Source organism: Aricia agestis, chromosome 7 (genome assembly GCF_905147365.1).
Source record: "Aricia agestis chromosome 7, ilAriAges1.1, whole genome shotgun sequence".
Lineage (NCBI taxonomy): Eukaryota > Metazoa > Arthropoda > Insecta > Lepidoptera > Lycaenidae > Aricia > Aricia agestis.
In genome coordinates, this window is record NC_056412.1 from 9,958,493 (window position 1) to 9,977,456 (window position 18,964).

General features: G+C 36.2%; 2 protein-coding genes across 16 annotated transcripts in view; both read left to right on the forward strand.

Moving 5' to 3' along the window:
* The first annotated feature begins 582 nt into the window (after positions 1-582).
* LOC121728850 (probable glutamine--tRNA ligase) lies at positions 583-10,132 on the forward strand. Its single transcript, XM_042117158.1, has 12 exons — positions 583-825; positions 933-1,331; positions 2,825-2,939; positions 3,085-3,441; positions 3,817-4,004; positions 4,247-4,473; positions 4,851-4,987; positions 6,001-6,172; positions 7,094-7,331; positions 8,915-9,060; positions 9,445-9,634; positions 9,988-10,132. Exons 1-12 carry the CDS (start codon positions 640-642, stop codon positions 10,033-10,035), a joined length of 2,403 nt encoding a protein of 800 aa, XP_041973092.1. The 5' UTR covers positions 583-639; the 3' UTR covers positions 10,036-10,132.
* A 5,064-nt stretch (positions 10,133-15,196) lies between these two features.
* LOC121728618 (MAP kinase-activating death domain protein) overlaps positions 15,197-18,964 on the forward strand; it is a 70,023-nt gene continuing 66,255 nt past the window's right edge. For all 15 annotated transcript variants that reach the window (XM_042116796.1, XM_042116798.1, XM_042116806.1 and 12 more), the window contains exon 1: positions 15,197-15,259. The gene's annotated coding sequence lies outside the window, so the exon portion shown is untranslated. The remainder of the gene's footprint in view (positions 15,260-18,964) is intronic.

Consider the following 18,964-nt stretch of genomic DNA (forward strand, 5'->3'; position numbering starts at 1 on the left):
CCAATGAACCGTCAACTCCATATTGTCAGATAAGAATGGTGATATAATCATTTGCATACTTAATCTACCTTTGATGCTTAGCGGCTAGTGCGTTTTCTCATCATCACTACTTACATAATAACTCGCTATGCTGCGAGTGCTATTTTGGTGCAAAAACCGCGAATTTTTAGTGCTCCTCAAAATTTGCGATAAATGCCAAAGAGAATATAATCACTATGATAAATGCGAATATTGCTAACTTGTTGCTAACTTTACGTCAAGCCAGAGACCAGCCATACATTTAATTCGTCTATGGTCAAGCTAACAGTGTACATAACCAAAAACCTTAATAACGATGATATAGCTTCGTGATAAATACTTAGCTAATAATTATAGTGCTCATTAAGTGCTCTTTCAGTGCACAAAATATTTCGAATTTAGTGCTCCTCAAAATTTGCGATAAAGGTCTTCCCGCCATTTTCTCGACCCTGGCTATGGTTCCATAGCCGTAGTGCCATAATAAAAAAATGACATTGACAAATGAGTAATGACAGCTGATAGTTGACAGTTGACACTTGTTTGATGTTCCATGATGGTTTCATGATGTACGGTACCTACGTCCAATATTTAATTTTATAACCTCAATCTCAACATATTTTAATGCCGATTTTTTTACAATTTTTACTAAAATTTCCTATATTGCAAGAGAAAATAACCCTTATAGTTAAAATGTCGTCGGAGGAAATTTTAGAAAAGTTCAAATCAATAGGTCTGAATGAACAAAAAGCAAAGGAGACCTTAAGAAATTCAAATGTTACTAAATTTCTGTTGGATTCTATAAATGCAGTAAGTATTGTGGATTATTAAGATAAAATATATTAATTTCGTACTATCGTCCGATATGAATCTCGTCCTTTAAGTAATTATTAACTCCGTCATTCATTATTTTACAGGTAGACATCAACAATATACCAAACGGTGCTAGATTACTATTGTACCATCTGGCCACTAAAATCAAACCACAAATATCCAATAAGATTCCATTTGTTGCCAAATATATTGCTGATGGCAAGCTTGATTCGACATTGAGAGTAGATGCGGCTTTGGAATATCTTCTCAGCCATGTTAGTGAGCAAAATGTAGATGCTGGTGAATTTGAGAAGTCATGTGGAGTGGGGGTTGTTGTGACCCCAGAGCAGGTGGAGCAGGCAGTAGAAAAACACATGGCTAAATATAAACAGGAATTGATTGAAAAAAGATATCGCTTCAATTCTGGTATTATAATGCAAGCTGTGAGAGCAGATTTAAAATGGGCAGACGGAAAAGCTATCAAAAATGAAGTTGATGTTCAGGTTATTATGTATACATCTATACATATAAATAAAATTGGAGTGTCTGTTTGTAATGCAGTGTAAACTCTATATAACGACACTGAAGGGACCGTGCATTTTATGACGTTATATTATGGAGTTGTTGTTAAATGGCGGGAAGAAAAATCAATACTCTTTCGTCATTATACAGTGATTTTCTTTTACTAACCTATTTACAGTTTGAAAGTTTATGTATAACTGAGAATATTATGATAACGAAATACGAATAGAATATATTAATAATCCATGACTCCTTATTATTAGTTAGGGACTAGGGTCTAAAACAGCCTACACATGCACTCAATCTCAATTTGTAAACAAAGGACTAATTTCTTAGAAAGTTCTGTATGCATGATGCGGAAAATCGAGATTATTGCGGGCTAGGAGTTATCCAAATGCAACAAAAAAACGTACACAGCTGCGCAGTTTTTACTAATTTTAGTAATTTAAAAGGTACTTTCTATTGTTCAATTGTTGTAAAGCTGACGTTATTGAGAGTGGGTGTGATGCTATGTAGAGTGTATCATTGTATGGTAGGCAAGCTAAACCAACCAAAGTCAATTGATTTCGACGCTTTAGAGAGTTTGTCGTTAAATAGAGTGACATTACATGGAGTTTACACTATTGAAAGAACTGTTTTTTACTACATGCATATTAATGTACATACGGTACATATAGCAAAATAGCACTTTTTACAATTTTTGTCTGTCTGTATGTTCCGGCTAATCTCTGAAATGGCTGGGGCAATTTTAACAGGACTTTTTTGGCAGATAGCGGATATAAAAGGAGTAACATAGGCTACCTTTTAACCGACTTTTAATAAAGGAGGAGGATATATTTTAATTTTTTATATTTGTTCATACATATTTTGTAATATCAACTTTGTAGCTAGCGCGATGCTTGAGATATATCAGCCTGCAGACATAATACTACAATATTATTCGCAGACAAAGTCGCGGGCAACAGCTAGTTTTTATATAAAATATATATTTTTTATTTATTATTTTTCAATTTTACTATAACTACTATTAATTCATAAAGTCCCCAGCGGCCACATCTAGCCGCAATAACAATAGATAAGCTATTGTGGCTCTTTTCCGCGATTGATAGGTTAAGACTGGGTTGCACCAGAGGCGTGGGTAAAGTTAAAGTTAAATATGGCGTCCAAACACCCATATTCTCATACGACATCTGTCAATTTTTCCGGTTATAGTTAAGGTTAAAGTTAAAGTTAGTTGGTGCAACCCAGTCTAAACTAATAAAGTATATTACATTTTATGAAAATTTAACTTGCACATAAATTATAATATTATATTTTTTGTAAATACTTATAAAAAATAAAAAGTGATTCCAGGGAAAAGAAAAAAAATGTGTATCATAGAGTTATTTCCATTAAGTACACAAATAATATTTTTTTGCTTCATATCAAAGTTCAATAAATTATATTGAATACATATTTTTTATTATAATTACAGATTTTGGATTTACTAGGACCCAAAACTGAGGCAGATCTTGCACCAGTTCCTAAGACAGACAAAAAGGCTAAAACTAATGATGGAGCTAAAAAACCTAAAAAAGAGGAGACACAAAGTATGTGTTCAATATTATAATTCTTTTTTGTAAATTCCATTTCTTTGTTTTTTTTTTATGGGAGTAGACTACAGCAGTTATTATGAAAACGTAATGATCTGGCTCTGACACAAATAACTTTTTTGAATAAAGAATTTTTTTACAGAAAGTACAGAAAATGAAGCGACAGAAGTCTCAGGGGAGCATTCTCTGCCAGAAATTCTGAAGAAATTGCCTTTCCACGCACCTGGAGAGAATTACAAAAGTGATGGATATGTTGTTACTCCCAATACGAAAAAGCTGTTAGAGGAACATCTTAAAATTACTTCAGGAAAAGTAAGAACAAGGTTTCCCCCTGAACCCAACGGCATTCTCCACATCGGACATGCAAAAGCAATAAACATCAATTTTGGTTATGCTGCAGCTCATGACGGCATTTGCTTTTTGAGATACGATGACACTAATCCTGAAAAGGAAGAAGAAAAGTTCTTTATTGGTATCAAAGATATGGTTGAATGGCTCGGTAAGTTTTAGTGTCATCTTTTTTTATTTTAAATTTATGGTTGTATCCTATTTAAAATTCCTTGTTCAAAATATATATTTTGTAAGGCTAATTGTGGCGGTACCCATAATTCGCCTAACATTCCTGCATCGCACGATCAAAGTTTTCTCAATACGTCGGTATATATATGACAGCTGAAATGTATCATGTGGGTTCCAGCCTGACTGAGCATAACACCTCGCTCGGTCAGAAGATCTTCCTTTGTAGCCCAACGCATTATCTCACAAGTTCAAGAAACTTACATTTAAATTTAACATTGTCCAAGCTTGTCAAGAAAAAAGAATATTATAAATCGTGATCTGGTAAGAACTTTTATATTACTTATTATGATTTCAGGATACAAACCTTACAAAATTACTCATTCATCGGATTACTTTGACCAGTTGTATGAATGGGCAGTCAAATTAATTAAAAAGGACTTGGCGTATGTCTGCCATCAGAAGTCAGAAGAAATAAAAGGTTTTAATCCTCCCCCCTCACCGTGGAGGAATAGGCCTATTGAAGAGAGTTTGCAATTATTTGAGGTATCATTTTGAAATTATTTTTTTACTTTAAAAAAAAATAACAAAGCCAAGCCTATCTTACACATCGGACAATAACAAAATACGAGACAAAATTGTGCACCTTTCTATTAGAGGCTTAAAATATTGCTAATTTTTTTTTAGATAAACCATTTATGCCATTTCAATTTTCAAATGATGTAAACTACTATCTATAATTTGCTGTACTTCAATGTGGTATTTATTTTTCTATTATCTCATTATAGGATATGAAAAATGGAAAAATTGATGAAGGGGAAGCGACTCTTCGAATGAAGATAACTTTAGAGGAAGGTAAACAAGACCCTGTGGCGTACAGGATAAAGTTCAAACCGCATCACCGCACCGGCAACAAATGGTGTATATACCCCACATACGACTATACCCACTGCCTCTGCGACAGTATCGAGCATATCACTCACTCGTTGTGCACAAAGGAGTTCCAATCGAGAAGGTATGTTGCTTTCCAAGTTAAACCAAAAAACTTTTAGAATTTTTTGTCCCTTTTATTATATAATGTGAATATCTTTTTTACGTGTTTAGAAATTTTAGACGAAGGTAAACAAGCATAGTTAGCATTTCAATGAAGCAGGCCATGCATTTGCCGAGACACTAGTCTGTATGGACTTCTCAAGTTCTCACTTATGACCCAGCTCTTAAAATATAAAGATTTTTCTTTTACTTTATAAAAGAAAAAATAATGTATGTATTATGGAATGTAATTTAAAATGTTATAGATTTTAATGGACAAACACAGTGCATCTTAGATAGTACTTACTGTTAGTAAATGAAATATTGATAAATGATAAGCAACAAAAATTTTATTTACAGATCTTCGTACTACTGGTTGTGCAATGCACTGGATATTTACTGTCCTGTACAGTGGGAATATGGGAGACTGAATCTAAATTACACTGTTGTGTCCAAGAGGAAGATAGCTAAACTTATTGATGAAGGCATTGTAAACGGTATGATGTGATTACTTATTATATGCTCAATAGAGGTTTTACAGTTTGGTAATTACCAGTTACCAAACTATGTATTATCAATTTATTAATAATATTTAGAGACGGAGAGCTGACGACCAAATTGATCATGTGGCTTCAGCTGTATTTAAACTCCGATAGCTACTTCCCTAATGAACCTTTTCTAATATAATCTGCGTGCTGGCAGGCCATGGGTGGTGGGTGTAGGTGTTATGGAGTGGGTAATAAATAAAAAAAATATAGGTTCAGCGACTTTATTTTTTTTCCAAACAGATGCTCTGCGGGGCTAATTTGCTGAATTGATTGAGAGGAATTGCTAAATGGTCACATTTAGCAATTCCTCTCAATCAATTCAGCAAATGAATTGTCAAAACTGTCAAACTGACAAATGTCAAATTAGTACGAATCAGGGATGTTGCGAATATCCGCATCCGCAAATGCGGAGCATCCGCATAGTTTTGGACATCCACATCTGCATCCGCATCCGCATTAAATCAATGCGGATTTTTATGCGGATGCGAATGTCATACGAGTTGCGATAAGAAAAAAAAAGCAGCGGGGTCTGTGAATGGCGCGTACCGTTTGCGAGTTACAAATGACCAATGAAAGCGAAAAAGCCGACCTAATGCCTATCGGCCACGCACAATAGAGGGTTCCGTAGTACCGCCAATTTTTGATAAGTTTTGTATCATCAATGAATGTACAATTATAACACACACCACACACTTTTTTGAAATCATTGTATGGGAAAATTCATGACGTCCCGTCATCGAACATCAAAATTATTATAATTTTTCAGCGTTGCTACTTTTAAATATATCTCTACATCACACAAGTTCCACATAATTACCGTAGATTATCATCGTTCTATAATGTTACGACCTGTAGTAATTAAGGCTCGGCGCACTGTCGTATATGCGCACCCTCGCCCGCTTCTGCTTTGGTAAGCCTATCTACCTACCCTATTATATTATGGTGTACTTTAATATTTTCAGACTGGGATGACCCGCGTCTGTTCACGTTGTCGGCGCTGCGTCGTCGCGGCGTGCCGGCAGCGGCGGTGAACGCGTTCTGCGGCGCGCTGGGCGTGACCGGCGCGCTCGCCACCGCCCACCCCGCCGCGCTCGACGCCGCCACACGCGACGTGCTCAACACCACCGCGCCCAGGTATCTCAGTATCTGTCGCACTATCTGTCTCTACTATACACGGCACTCTCTACAATGACATGCAAGATACGAATAAGTTAAGGAAAAAGGCGCGCGAAACCACATTAAGCAATACTACTAATACATCTGCGACGCAGATTTCCGTGAAAAGAAAATTTATTAAAGAAAGTTATGGCAACATTTACAGAATTACAGCCTACGTTAAAATCTTACAGTAAAAATTCCATTTCTACAAACAATTACGACCGAATTTACGACTGGCTCAGTGGTGAGCGCTTTGGTAGCTCAAGCCGGGGGTCGCGGGTTCGAATCCCGCCGACGGAACGAAAAAGTTTTCAAAGTTCCTGGGTCATGGATGTATATTAAATATGTGTATCATATAATAAAAATCTTAAATATATGTATAGTATAAAAGTATTAAATATATTTCCGTTGTCTGGTACCTGTAACACAAGTCCTTCAGGTACTTACCACGGGGCCAGACTGACGTGGTGTGAAGCGTCCATAGATATTATATTAATTCCAAGCGACCTTGCCCTCTAATGTGAAGAATTTTTATGGCCTTTTTTATTTTATTAATATTACTCAAATTCTTTTGTTTTTCTTACAAGACTTAATGTTTTCTCAGTTTACTTGATAATCGACCTTTACAGTTACGAAATATGAGACGAAGGTATTTATTATTTATAGATATCGCCTATTTGGTTTATATTTAATTTTTTTAGCTTAGCTTTTGGGTCGCTCGAAGGAAATTGCTGCATATCAGTAAAGATACCCTTTGTGTTTGATCTCTGTAAAATAGTTTAAGGTTACGATTTCCCTTTGCTGGGATGTGCAATAAAAAATACTCATCAATGTTTTAATCCAATAATACGCGCCTGTCAATATAAACCGGTGTTAACTTTTGCTAATGATTCCCAGAACGATGGTGGTTCTGGAGCCGCTAAAGGTGACCATCACAAACTTCCCGAGCGCCGAACCCATCACCGTCCAAGTACCGGACTTCCCTACTGAGCCCGAAAGGGGCTCCCATACCGTAGTCCTCGACAGGGTTCTGTACATCGAGGCGACTGACTTCGCCGAGACCCCCGAAAAGGGCTACCGAAGGCTGACCCCCAATCAGACGGTTGGCTTGCGACATGCTGGCTACGTCTTAAAGGTACAGTATAATTTTTTGGTGGTCTAGTGGTATAGAGCGCGGTTCTTGACTTGGAGGTCGTGGGTTCGATTCCCGCGTTGGGTACATGTTATTTCCAACTTTGGTTAGGACAGTGCAGGCTGATCACCTGATTGTCTGACAAGTAAGATGATCCATGCGTCGGATGGGCATGTAAAAAGTCGGTCCTGCGCCTGATCTCTCGCTGGGTTATGAGAGTGCTCTCGTGTACTGCGCACACACTTGGGTACTATAAAATTACTCCTGCGTAGCTGACCTGCTTTCTAAGAAACCGGCCACCGTCACCGAAACCGTCTGTGGTGTGTGGGAGCTATTATTATTATAATTTTTTATTTAATTATTAAACTTTTTATAAGACTAGTTACTAGGGTGAGACCGCAGCGACACTACGCTGCAGCGGTGCGGCGCGGCACGTCCGGTCCAAATATTCTTTGTATGAAATCGTATTAGAGAAGCCGCACAAGCACGCACGCAACAGCGACACAAAACGTCAGTTCCCTGAAATGTGAAGTGTCGCGTCGCTCCGCTGCAGCACAGTGTCGCTTAGTTCGGTCTCTTCTTTATTATTACACTTTTTAGATCCTTCCGACCTCTGTAGCCCTAGCACGGCCACCAGTAGAAATGCGAAAGTGTGGACAAACTGTGGACATAAACTAAAGGTGCCGTTCCGATCTTTACCGCAGCCAATCGCGACCGACAAAAATTCAATTAAAATGCCACTTTATGACAGACTATAGTATATGTCTAATGCTAACTACTCACATACGGTTTTGCTCGATAGTTTTACTCCAAATCGAGCAATAACCACTGTGTAATAACCACGCAAAACTGACAGCTCGAAGGCTCGCTTCGAGCCGGCTCGATGAAATTAAATATGTCAAATATGTCATTTCCTTCGATTCGGAGTAAAATTATCGAGCAAAACCGTATGTGAGTACTTAGCATATGAGTAGGATAATATTTGAATTTTAGGACTATAGTCTGTCATAAAGTGGCATTTTAATTGAATTTTTGGGAACGAAAAAAGATCGGAACGCTACCATAAGTTTATCTCTACAGTTTGTATGTACATTATACATACTTTCGTATTTCTACTGGTGGCCGTGCTACAGGAAGGCTACGTTAGCTACAGTTTTTGTCAAGACTTTATCTTTTCGATAGCGTTATTGATCGGTTAACGTATTAACTTTTTATTTTATTTTTTTCGGAAAACTTACAGCTATGATTATTTATTAACTTAACTATAAATAAACTATAATTGTAACTGTATGCCAAAGTAAAGCCAAGCCAAGTATTTTACTTTATGCAATCAAACCCCGGGCTTTAGGCCAAGTAACTAAGTTTGTTTCGCCGGTTTTACCATGTCCTACCTTGTTCTTAAGCTAGTTGAGCTAGCTCGGGTTCTTCAACATGAAGAGCTAGCTCATGAGAGTACAGTAGTGACTTGCGTTTATAAGTACTTACCTACTTACAAAGATGCAATATCTTGGCCAAATAGTGCGTCCTGTTTTTATGTAAGCTTTATTTAGAATGTCATGTAAGTTTTATAATTGTTTAATTTATAGGTGAGCAACGTAGTGAAGGACGCGTCCGGCAAAGTGTCGGAGTTGCAGTGTACAGCGCAGTCCACCGACTCCGCGGAGAAACCGAAGGCCTTCATACACTGGGTCTCCCGCCCCATTGCCGTCGAAGTGCGCCTATATGAACCACTGTAAGTATTGTTACGTTGTAATTATATAGGTGTCGGCCCAACGCCCTTTGATTAACACGAACTTCATTGTTTATACATACAGCCCATGCTAATAAAAGCGTGTTAATTACATAAAGTTAATATACTTGGTTTTCATCTGTGTGAAAAATATGTCTATGTATACACTTACACAAGCATGATTGAACATGAATTCTATGAGATTAAATTGTCAACGTGCGGCACGTGCCGACTGGACGTCACAAAAGAGTGCTGCTGTCATGTATCACACGTCTCTTTTTACCACGCAGTGTTACTGTTAGTGACATCTCTCTTACTCAGGCCTTTGTGTCTCTATTCCGCTAGGTATATTAACTTTATGGTTAATTAACTAAATATGTTTAATAGATTTCAACACAAGAACCCCGAGGACCCGAGCGAGGTGCCGGGCGGGTTCCTGTCCGACTGCCGCGAGGGCACGCTGCGCGTCGTGCCTGCGTACGCGCACGCCAGCCTTGCGGGCGCGCGCGTATACGACAAGTTCCAATTTGAGAGGATCGGATTCTTCTCTGTGGATCCCGATACGACGCCACAACGGGTAAATAAATACTATCGTGATAATATTTTTAATGGAAAAAAGGTATGTCCATGGTCAGTTACTAATGCAGTATTTTAATGCTTAATTAGTAATTACAAAACGTTGACCACTGAGCTCCGTCCGCATATCTACGGGATAAAAATCTGACTATTATGGAGTCTGGCATAGTTACCCAATTCTCATCTACTTTTTGTACACAACAGAGTGCAGTTTAGTTTTGTGGAATAGTAGATTTTCTTTTGCTAGGCGATGTATGGACCGCCAACGGAGATATTTCTATTGAGCGTGTGCATAGAGCCCCATATTGCAGCGGCCTCCTGTACTGTAAAACTAATCTTATTTAATATTTTCAGATCGTATTCAACAGGACCGTGTCACTCAAGGAGGATTCGGGCAAATAATATCACAATATAACGAATATGTAATGTGAATATTGTAAGTAAACAAATTGTATTCTTTGTAATTTTTTACACAATTAAAAGTAACTTATTTGTTTCACGTTTGACGTTTTTATCAAAAATTCCATTTCCTGAATCTATATATTAATACGTGAGCCAAAAACTTTGTAAGTATACCTTTTGACGAAAAATGGGGAAACGTAGGTAATGAAATTTTGCATAGTTATAGTTTAAATGGTGAAGGAGTGCATCGAGCTCATATTATTTTGAAATTATGCTTTTATCATATATTTTTTTACAAATCAAACATTACACACACTACAACACACACACACAAGGAAAAATTATAGATTTTTGATTGACAAGCCTATGCATACGAATTATACTCTTTTATTTATGGTTGATGTCTGTTGACAACAAGGTGACAAATTGAAAATAGATTATTTATAGTTTTTTTTATTGAAAATGCTTACACGGCCAGTCTGAGATCAGCTGAGTCCCAGAGACGAGAGTTGAAAAAAATATGATAAAGTTAATATTTTTTTACAAAATATAGGTAGTAGTCCTAATGTCGTTGAAATTAAGGTCGAATTTCGGCCATTGGGCGATCTCTAGTATTGATTAAATATCTCCTAATACCACACCCACACAGACGAATGACGATATACCACGTGTATCATTTTCCTCTATGCGATATACCAACAACATTATCACGATATCCTATATCCGCAAAAATAATTATTTTCTTAGACTTTTTTATAGCAAGAAAGTTGCTGTTTTCCCTAGATTCTATTTTTCGATGCAAGATCGCAAGCAATATCACTAAAGTAAGTAATATTATATTATTATGTTACACAGAAATATCGGTAAAGTTTCGGCTAAAATTTGCTTACATTTGAGTAAATTATTATTCATTATGTACTTATGTCTTATTCTGATAATAAAGTCGGCGAACTTAGTTCGATTCGGTAAACCTACCTACTTTGCAACTGTAGAGGAAAGTAACCAAATATGGGCACCATCTCCGATCACTAAATATACTAGTGATCGAAGGCTACCATTTTGTTTTTGCCGGATAAATAAAAAACTATTAAAAAATTAGCTATTTTTTGACGTCGAAATAATCACGCGTTTATTTGTAAAGCCCTCAATAACCTTCCTTTGATCTTATTTTTATCATATTTCATTTTATTGAGCGTTAAGCAAAAAATAAAAATGGACGCTAAATATGGACATAGTACCCAAATATGGGCTACAAATAGAAACTTAAAGTATCTTGTACAAAAATAGCAATTATAGGTGCCAGGAGCCTCTAGTAAACTATAGGTATCACATCTGGTATAATATAACATCTGGTTCAGTATCTAAATCAAATTGGATATTATGTTTTTCCCTTTACTTTCATCCCTGAGCTTGGCTTTCATATTTCCTACACTTCTTGTTTTTTCTTGGTTTTTCTATATTTTATATTGTTAATCATCTATTTTATTTTCTTCTTATTTGGTCAGAGGCAAAGTTATAACCTAGGCTACATCAGCTTTAATGGATTTATTAGATGTCTTTCTATTGGATCACAGACATAGCCCATATTCGAAATTTGCTACTTAAATCATCATGATCGCGTACATTACAAATCATGTAAAGCAAGCTACTGCTATCGATCAAAAATCAAAAAATTAAACTTATGGTCTACAACATAACACGCAGTTACAGTACTCACACTATTTTTGTGAAAAAAATATGGGGGCGTTGTGTAGAGGCTTGGGGGGTGTTTATTTCATCTGGATGCATTTTAAATTGAAACAAGGGGGGCGCTAAAACATAATTTGTTCTCTAAGTGGGCGGTAGACAAAATAAGTTTGGGAACCCCTGACATATACCATCGCGGAGTTTTCTGTAGACCTTTTTATTGTGTATACAATACTTGGTATATTATTTTGATAAATCTCGCAGGGTTCAGCCTGCGTTTGCCAATGTAAGCGGAAAAAAAGTAATTATTTACGACATCACATTAGAAACTATTTCCCCACTATTTAATTAATGTTATTATACTTAAAAACCTTCTTCTTGAATCACTCTATCTATTTAAGAAAACCGCATCAAAATCCACTGCGTAGTTTTAAACATTAAACAAAAAACACATTTGACAACTTGACGCTCCGCTTCGCAGTCGCCTGGTCGCGTAGGTTTGGCCAAAACTTAAAGGAAACAAAGGGACATGAGGGAAAAAAGCGACTTTGTTTTATAATATGTAAGTATAGAAGTCATTGATTTGTGCCACCGAAAGTTTTTCGACAGCAGCAATGTAAGTATGGCCAATACTGGCGATAGCTCGCGATCTACTTAAGAAAATGGGTGATTGTGGTGTTACAGAGAATAAATGAGATGGACCATCGTCGCTTTTTGCGTCTTTTGATTGTAGGTTTTCGGGAATTTTCGCTAGCCCATAATAGAACACTAGCCCACATTTGCTCACTTTCCTCTAATGTATTAACTACGTACTTCCTATTTTCCAATTGAAAATATATTTAAGCTTAATTAAGCTTCGAGAATCGAGTGTCTTTGAATCCGGGGATAGAAAAAAGAAGCAAAATTTTTATTGCGAAAAACGTACGGTATCTAGTAGATAACAAGTACCATGATAGTACTCTGTAAGTAGGCCACAAGTTCGCCAGCTCTATCGACCACATTATTAAAGTTGTGTTGGAGAATGTTGGCGAGCTGCGAGAACTTGAACTGTGGTCCCGTACAAAGTAAATATGGCATGTGATGCGGAAGACATGACGGAAGACAGACAATGCACGATCTGGCTTACGATTTTAGCAATTCGGAATTCCGAATACCTTAACTTAGATTTAAATTAATTCCAGTTGAATCAGTTTATTCTGAATGTCGGTAACCCCTCGGTCGTCACTTTAATTAACCCATGGTATTAAAGTTAATTAACTCGTATCAACGTAGAGAATATTTTGGTGTGAAACTATTTTCAGATATATTAGATTAACTTGAAAGGGAAGCCATACACTTTATTTTTATATATAAACCCTCTTACTAATAAACATTGTATAAGCTTTGAATAGTTATACAGTGTTTTGTTCCTGTCACACAAGTGACATTTTTAATTGGATTGAAGAAGACTAAACACTGTAAGTATAACTATTCAAAGCTTATACAGCGTTTATTAGTAAGGGGGAAAGTGTACAGGTACAGATCTTTATTTTTCTTAGAAGTTGAAGGGTATTTAAATTAGAAATATTTAATTAGACTAGATATCGCCCAATGGTCGAAATTCGACCTTAGTTTCAACGACATTAGGACTACTACCTATATTGTGTAAAAAATATTGACTATCATATTTTTTTTCAACTCTTGTATCTGGGACTTAGCTGATCTCAGACTGGCCGTGTAAGCATTGTCTAATAGTATCTAAGATTCAATAAACAAACTATAATCCATTTTCAATTTGTCACCTTGTTGTCAACAGATTTCAACCATAAATAAAAGAGTATAATTCGTATGTATAGGCTTGTCACTCAAAAATCTGTCATTTTTCCTAGTAGTAGTGTCGTAGTGTGTGTAACGTTTTATTTGTTAAAAAAATGTATGATAAAAGCATAATTTCAAAATAATATTAGTTCGATGCACTCCTTTACCATATAAACTATAACTGTGCAAATTTTCATTCACCTACGTTTCTCCGTTTTTCGTCAAAAGGGTTACAAAGTTTATGGCTCACGTAATAATATTTATATAGATTAGAGAGTTTAACATAAGTGTGCTTGAAGTCCACATTAATTCAAAACACGATATTTTTACCTATAACCTTTAGACCTTACTTTTTAAGGAAAATTATAAAATTCAATTTAGCTTGTTTCTATAAACATTTATTTTCATTTAGCTTCTGCTAATAAACACTTTACAATTATTTTTCCTGAATATAAGTATATTGTATTTTTTATTTAACCTGATTTCAAGTAGTCTAAAAATTGGTTCAACTCTTTCGGAAGACCTACGTTTACTTATTAGCGACTACTAATCTCGTCATAATATCGTAGAGAGCATTAATATTCATGTCATCAACCGGCCGTTATGTAATTCCAGAAGTAACGTAAACAATAACATGCCTACAACAGTTTCATGTTATTAGAAAGTGCTTAGGTTGTAGAGGGTACTACCTACTTACTTGTAGTCACCTGTTCTTGAAGGTTAACGCGGCGACACATCTGCCGTTTGTGTCGCTGCGGTTGTCTGGCTAATAATGTCAATAGTAAAATCATAACATTATGTTAGATTTAATTAAAAGGTTAATTTTAAAAATCGTTTCTGAGTTTCATTTTAGTTCTACTCACATTTATAGGTTTAATAGTTGACACTGAGTTGGTATAATAGGCATGATGACTATTTTTTTTTCTTATCGGTATTTGAAAGACACTTAAAAAATAGAAACATCGTTGAAAGAATGACTCTGATAGCTTAAAAATTCATTAAGATATGACAATTCAAATATCTCAAAAAAAAGACCTGCTCGAAACGCTCCATACAAAGTGCTACGAAAGTATGACGTCAGTCTTTCGTAGTTTGTACGCATCGGGAGACAACTTTGTTCGACAGGTATATTAAATATTGCGTTTATGAAAGTGGTTTCATAACAAAAGTTGCTTTTAATTGCATAAGTTATCGAATTGTATACAAATACTAAGAAATTTAATTGAAAAAAAATTCGACTTGAATATCCAACTTTGAAGGCGCATAACAAAAAAAATACAAATGCCATCAAGCTGAAATTTTGGGAACACTTATTTTTTACCGTGATTTCTTTATTTTATTAACAAAATTCGCTAATCTTTGACCTTGTCATCATCCCCAGTCATATATTTTATTAAAGATATTAGTTAACTTTATGCGAGATCCATACCCACCAATGAGTCTAAGTCGTATGCTTTTTACTCTAAATATGCGTAGTAACGTTTACACGTCATATTTAGAATGTCAGGTGCAATATCGTTTATATTTAGTTAGTATCGTCTTGGCGACATAATTAGTCTCGGTGAGCGATTGCCCTTACGCCAGATCGGCTAAGGGCGCAGCGAGGCGGGCGGCTTTATCGACGTGGGCGGCGCGCATGACCGCCGCGCGGCGCGCCGCACCGCGCTGCACTACGCGGCCGACACGCGAGCGCGCCGCGCGCCGCACACGCTATGTAGAGTACGACCAGCTTTAACCGAAGGTAAGTTTATAAACTTAGTACTTATTTACCGATAGCGATTCATAAAATAAAAAAATTCAAGCGAAGCACCCGAACGTGTTAAGTGCGTTATAGAATTAGCGGCCGTGTTTTCCCTTCTGTCATAACGTGTTAGCCGTAATTGAAACGCTTCTGGTTCGTAGACAATACGTTGACCTTGGCAGTCCAAGGACGGCTTCCCGGAGCTTCGCCTCGGGGACGGATCATTTTAATTGGTTTTATTAATGCTGGATTGTGTTTTCTCCTATAAATCCTGTATTTTCCATATTTCTCGCCGCCCCTACTTATTGCTCTATATCTTGGAGGCTTCGTAGCCTTCTGAATAGTATTATAATTTATTATTTCTCCTCGACTAGATACGCGTAAATAGCGCCACCGACTAAGGATATTTTCAGTCCGTAACTCCGTAATATTTAAGTGACTGAATAACGAAAAAATTAAGGAGACAGACGTCGTCGCGTTGCGTCGCCGTCTACGTAAATAATTTTCCGTGAGATTTCGTAGCCGGACACGAGGAGGTCGTTACTATTACGTTACCAAACTCGGATTATTTTAGTTCGTTACTAAAACAATCCGAGTTTGGTAACGTAATACACAATTTAAAAAGAAATTAAGATAGAGAAACGTTTACATCGAATAAGATTGATTATTAGATAGGTAATTATACAGTATCTGTAGTACCCAAATAAAATAAATTAATCGTGTAGCAGATTGCCAAGTGCTAACTGGTTATTTCCCGCCGGAATTCCGCCACATTCTCGCCGAGGGATAAGGGCGTGATAAGGGCGTGATCTCATCGAACCAACTTATTACTCAATTTAGATGAAGACATGAGTGGAAGAACACGATAAGTAACAGTAAAAAAAATGCCGTTTTTTCGCATAAACGGAGGCTTTAAGGCGGAGAAAATATTTGAAATAAAAAACTGTTAATTTTATGTGTAGCCAGATAAATTAGCCAGGTGATGATATAGAAAGGTTATAAGGTTTGTTAAAATTAGGGAAAAAATTAGAAAATGTCCGTATGTTACAAAAATATTATGTTAGTTATCGTGTTCTTCAACTCAGGTCTTCAGATATTTGTAATAGTAATAGATATAATGTTTTGCGGTAAACCCTTGAGGATCAACATCTTTTGAAACTCCATAGTTAGCTTTTTTATTTTGCAACGATGTCCTTGGACACCGACTGCAGAATCTTTTCCGCACTAGATCGTATTCGGTTTCTCGAATTAGCATGTTTCGTATCTTCCTATCCTACTAATATTATAAAGGCGAAAGTTTGTTTGGATGTATGGATGTATTACTTTTGTTTGTTACTCTTTCACGCAAAAACTACTGAACGGATTTTAATGAAACTTTACCATAATATAGCTTATACAGCCAAATAACACATAGGCTACAATTTTAACCGACTTTCAAAATGGGGAAGGTGTTATGTTCGTTTTCTTATGTTCAACGATTACTCCGCCGTTTGTGAACCGATTTTCAAAATTTTTCTTTTTGATATATAGGGTATCATCCTAATTTGGTATTATATTCACAAAAGTGGTGATCTGATGAAGGATGCATAAGTAATCGAGGGAACTCCTCAAAATTTATATGGAAACATGTGGTGACTTCGGTTTCGTGAGAAGTATTCTAAGCATATGCTACCAACAAGTAAGATTTTGCACCGAGGTATACCTGGTATACCGTGGTTCGGAAGGTGCTGAGAGAACTCCTGATTCTTTATAGATACAAGTTTGGGAGTTTCGGCGTTGTTTTAAGAACGGAAAGCCTATGCCACTATGCAAATTACATTCATCATCATCATCATCATCACTACCATATTATACCATACATCATCCCATGGTTATGACTTATGAGCCTATAATAACCCTGTTATTGGTACTTTTCATAGTCTTTTAGATCGAGACTCGAGTTTGTCAAGCGATAATTGAAAAAAAATCTATACTTAATCTTATAAACCTGAAGAGTATGTTTACTTGAACGCGCTAATCTCAGGAACTACTAGTCCGATTTAAAAACTTATTTCAGTGTTTCAGTGCTTCACCTGTCATTGGAAGTTATTTAACCTATAAGTTACTATTGTTTGTATTTTATTGAATGTGTGAGATGATATTCTGTTGGTGAATCGAAATAAATAAATAAATAGCTAATTTATCGAGTAAGACTATAGGCTATATATTATCACGCTAAGATTAATACGACCGAAGAAACTCAGGAAAATGTGGGAAAAACGGGGGAAATATTAGAAATTACGAACTACTGGAGCAATTTTTATGGCAATATTTGGCACAGATATAGAGTACCTAAACCAAGTGAAGGGAGTAGGGACATAAGAGCTATTTTTTATGGTTAATGTACGGTTTCCGTAAAATTCCTAATTTACGCGATCGAAGCCGTGCGGGACATCTAGTATAAAATAATTCAGTATTCAGAATGATCTGAGAGAAGTCTTTAGGAAACAGACAAAAATCATAAATTGGCCAAAAAGGAAATTTAAACTCATTTCTCTTGTAACTTAATTAGATTTAGGTCATTAAAATTTATATAATCTTGATAAAAAAATTTAGTGTTAATTTCTAATTTATACTTACTAAGAATTTCAAACAAGAGCCGGTGGATTTAGTACCAAGGCCAGGGCGTAAAATAATATGTAAAATTTATGACCAAAGTTTAATTAGTGCTTGTAACTACTTGTACTAAGTACTCTCGAGAGTCCAATAAAGAAAAATGAACAAACTAAAATTTACTAAGGGCAACATATACAAAGATCCTGATCCTGCTGCCGAACCTGCTGATCTATCTCCGAGCTGTTCTTAGGTACACATATCGTAAGCCAGGGGTTCCCAATCTTTTTCAGCCTGCGGCGCACTCACAAGGATCAATATCTTGTCAAATTCGACCTTAAATTTAATTATCTTCTTCTTTTAGCTCCCTATTTAACTATTATTAACTTTTTCAGATTTAATAAAAAAACAACCATCCATTTTTAATTTGAAAACAGACTTCAACCATAAACAAATGGTTATATGTTTAAGGCTTGTCATTAAAAAAGATGGTAGTGTGCTCATTGTAGTGTGTGTAATGTTTTTTTTTTTTTTTAATGTATGATAAAATCATAATGCATGCATGCACTCCTTCACCATATAAACAAATATTTAAATCTGCAATGTGGTTTTCCATCGTTTGGCACAGACCCCATCGTGGGCGTATCCGCTTTACACTTGATCGGTTTTTTGTAACTTCTAAATTGAAGGGAACATAAACGCCTACCAACTTTTCGTCACATGTTACGTAAATATTTTTCGGCAAAAGTTATATAAATGAAAAAACTTTGTAAGCCTCTTTGTTGCTTATGTTTATGGTTTATGTACTTAACCAAAATTAATGTAGGTACTATCAAGGAAGTTGATTCCTAGTCAGATGGCGGACCTAAGTAATTTGGTCGCGTTAAGACAAACCCATCCGACCGATCACAGCTAACATTGAATTGACATAAGTCGACCACATGACGTAGGTCCGTCAATTACTGTCTAGAAATCAATTTCCTCGATGTTACAATGTGACCGGACATCAGTGTCTGATCCTTTAAGGACGCTATCACAAAAATTATGTCAATAATTAGCAGGTCAGTACGAATATCGACCTTAAGGACATTAAAATAACGTTCAATATCAGCG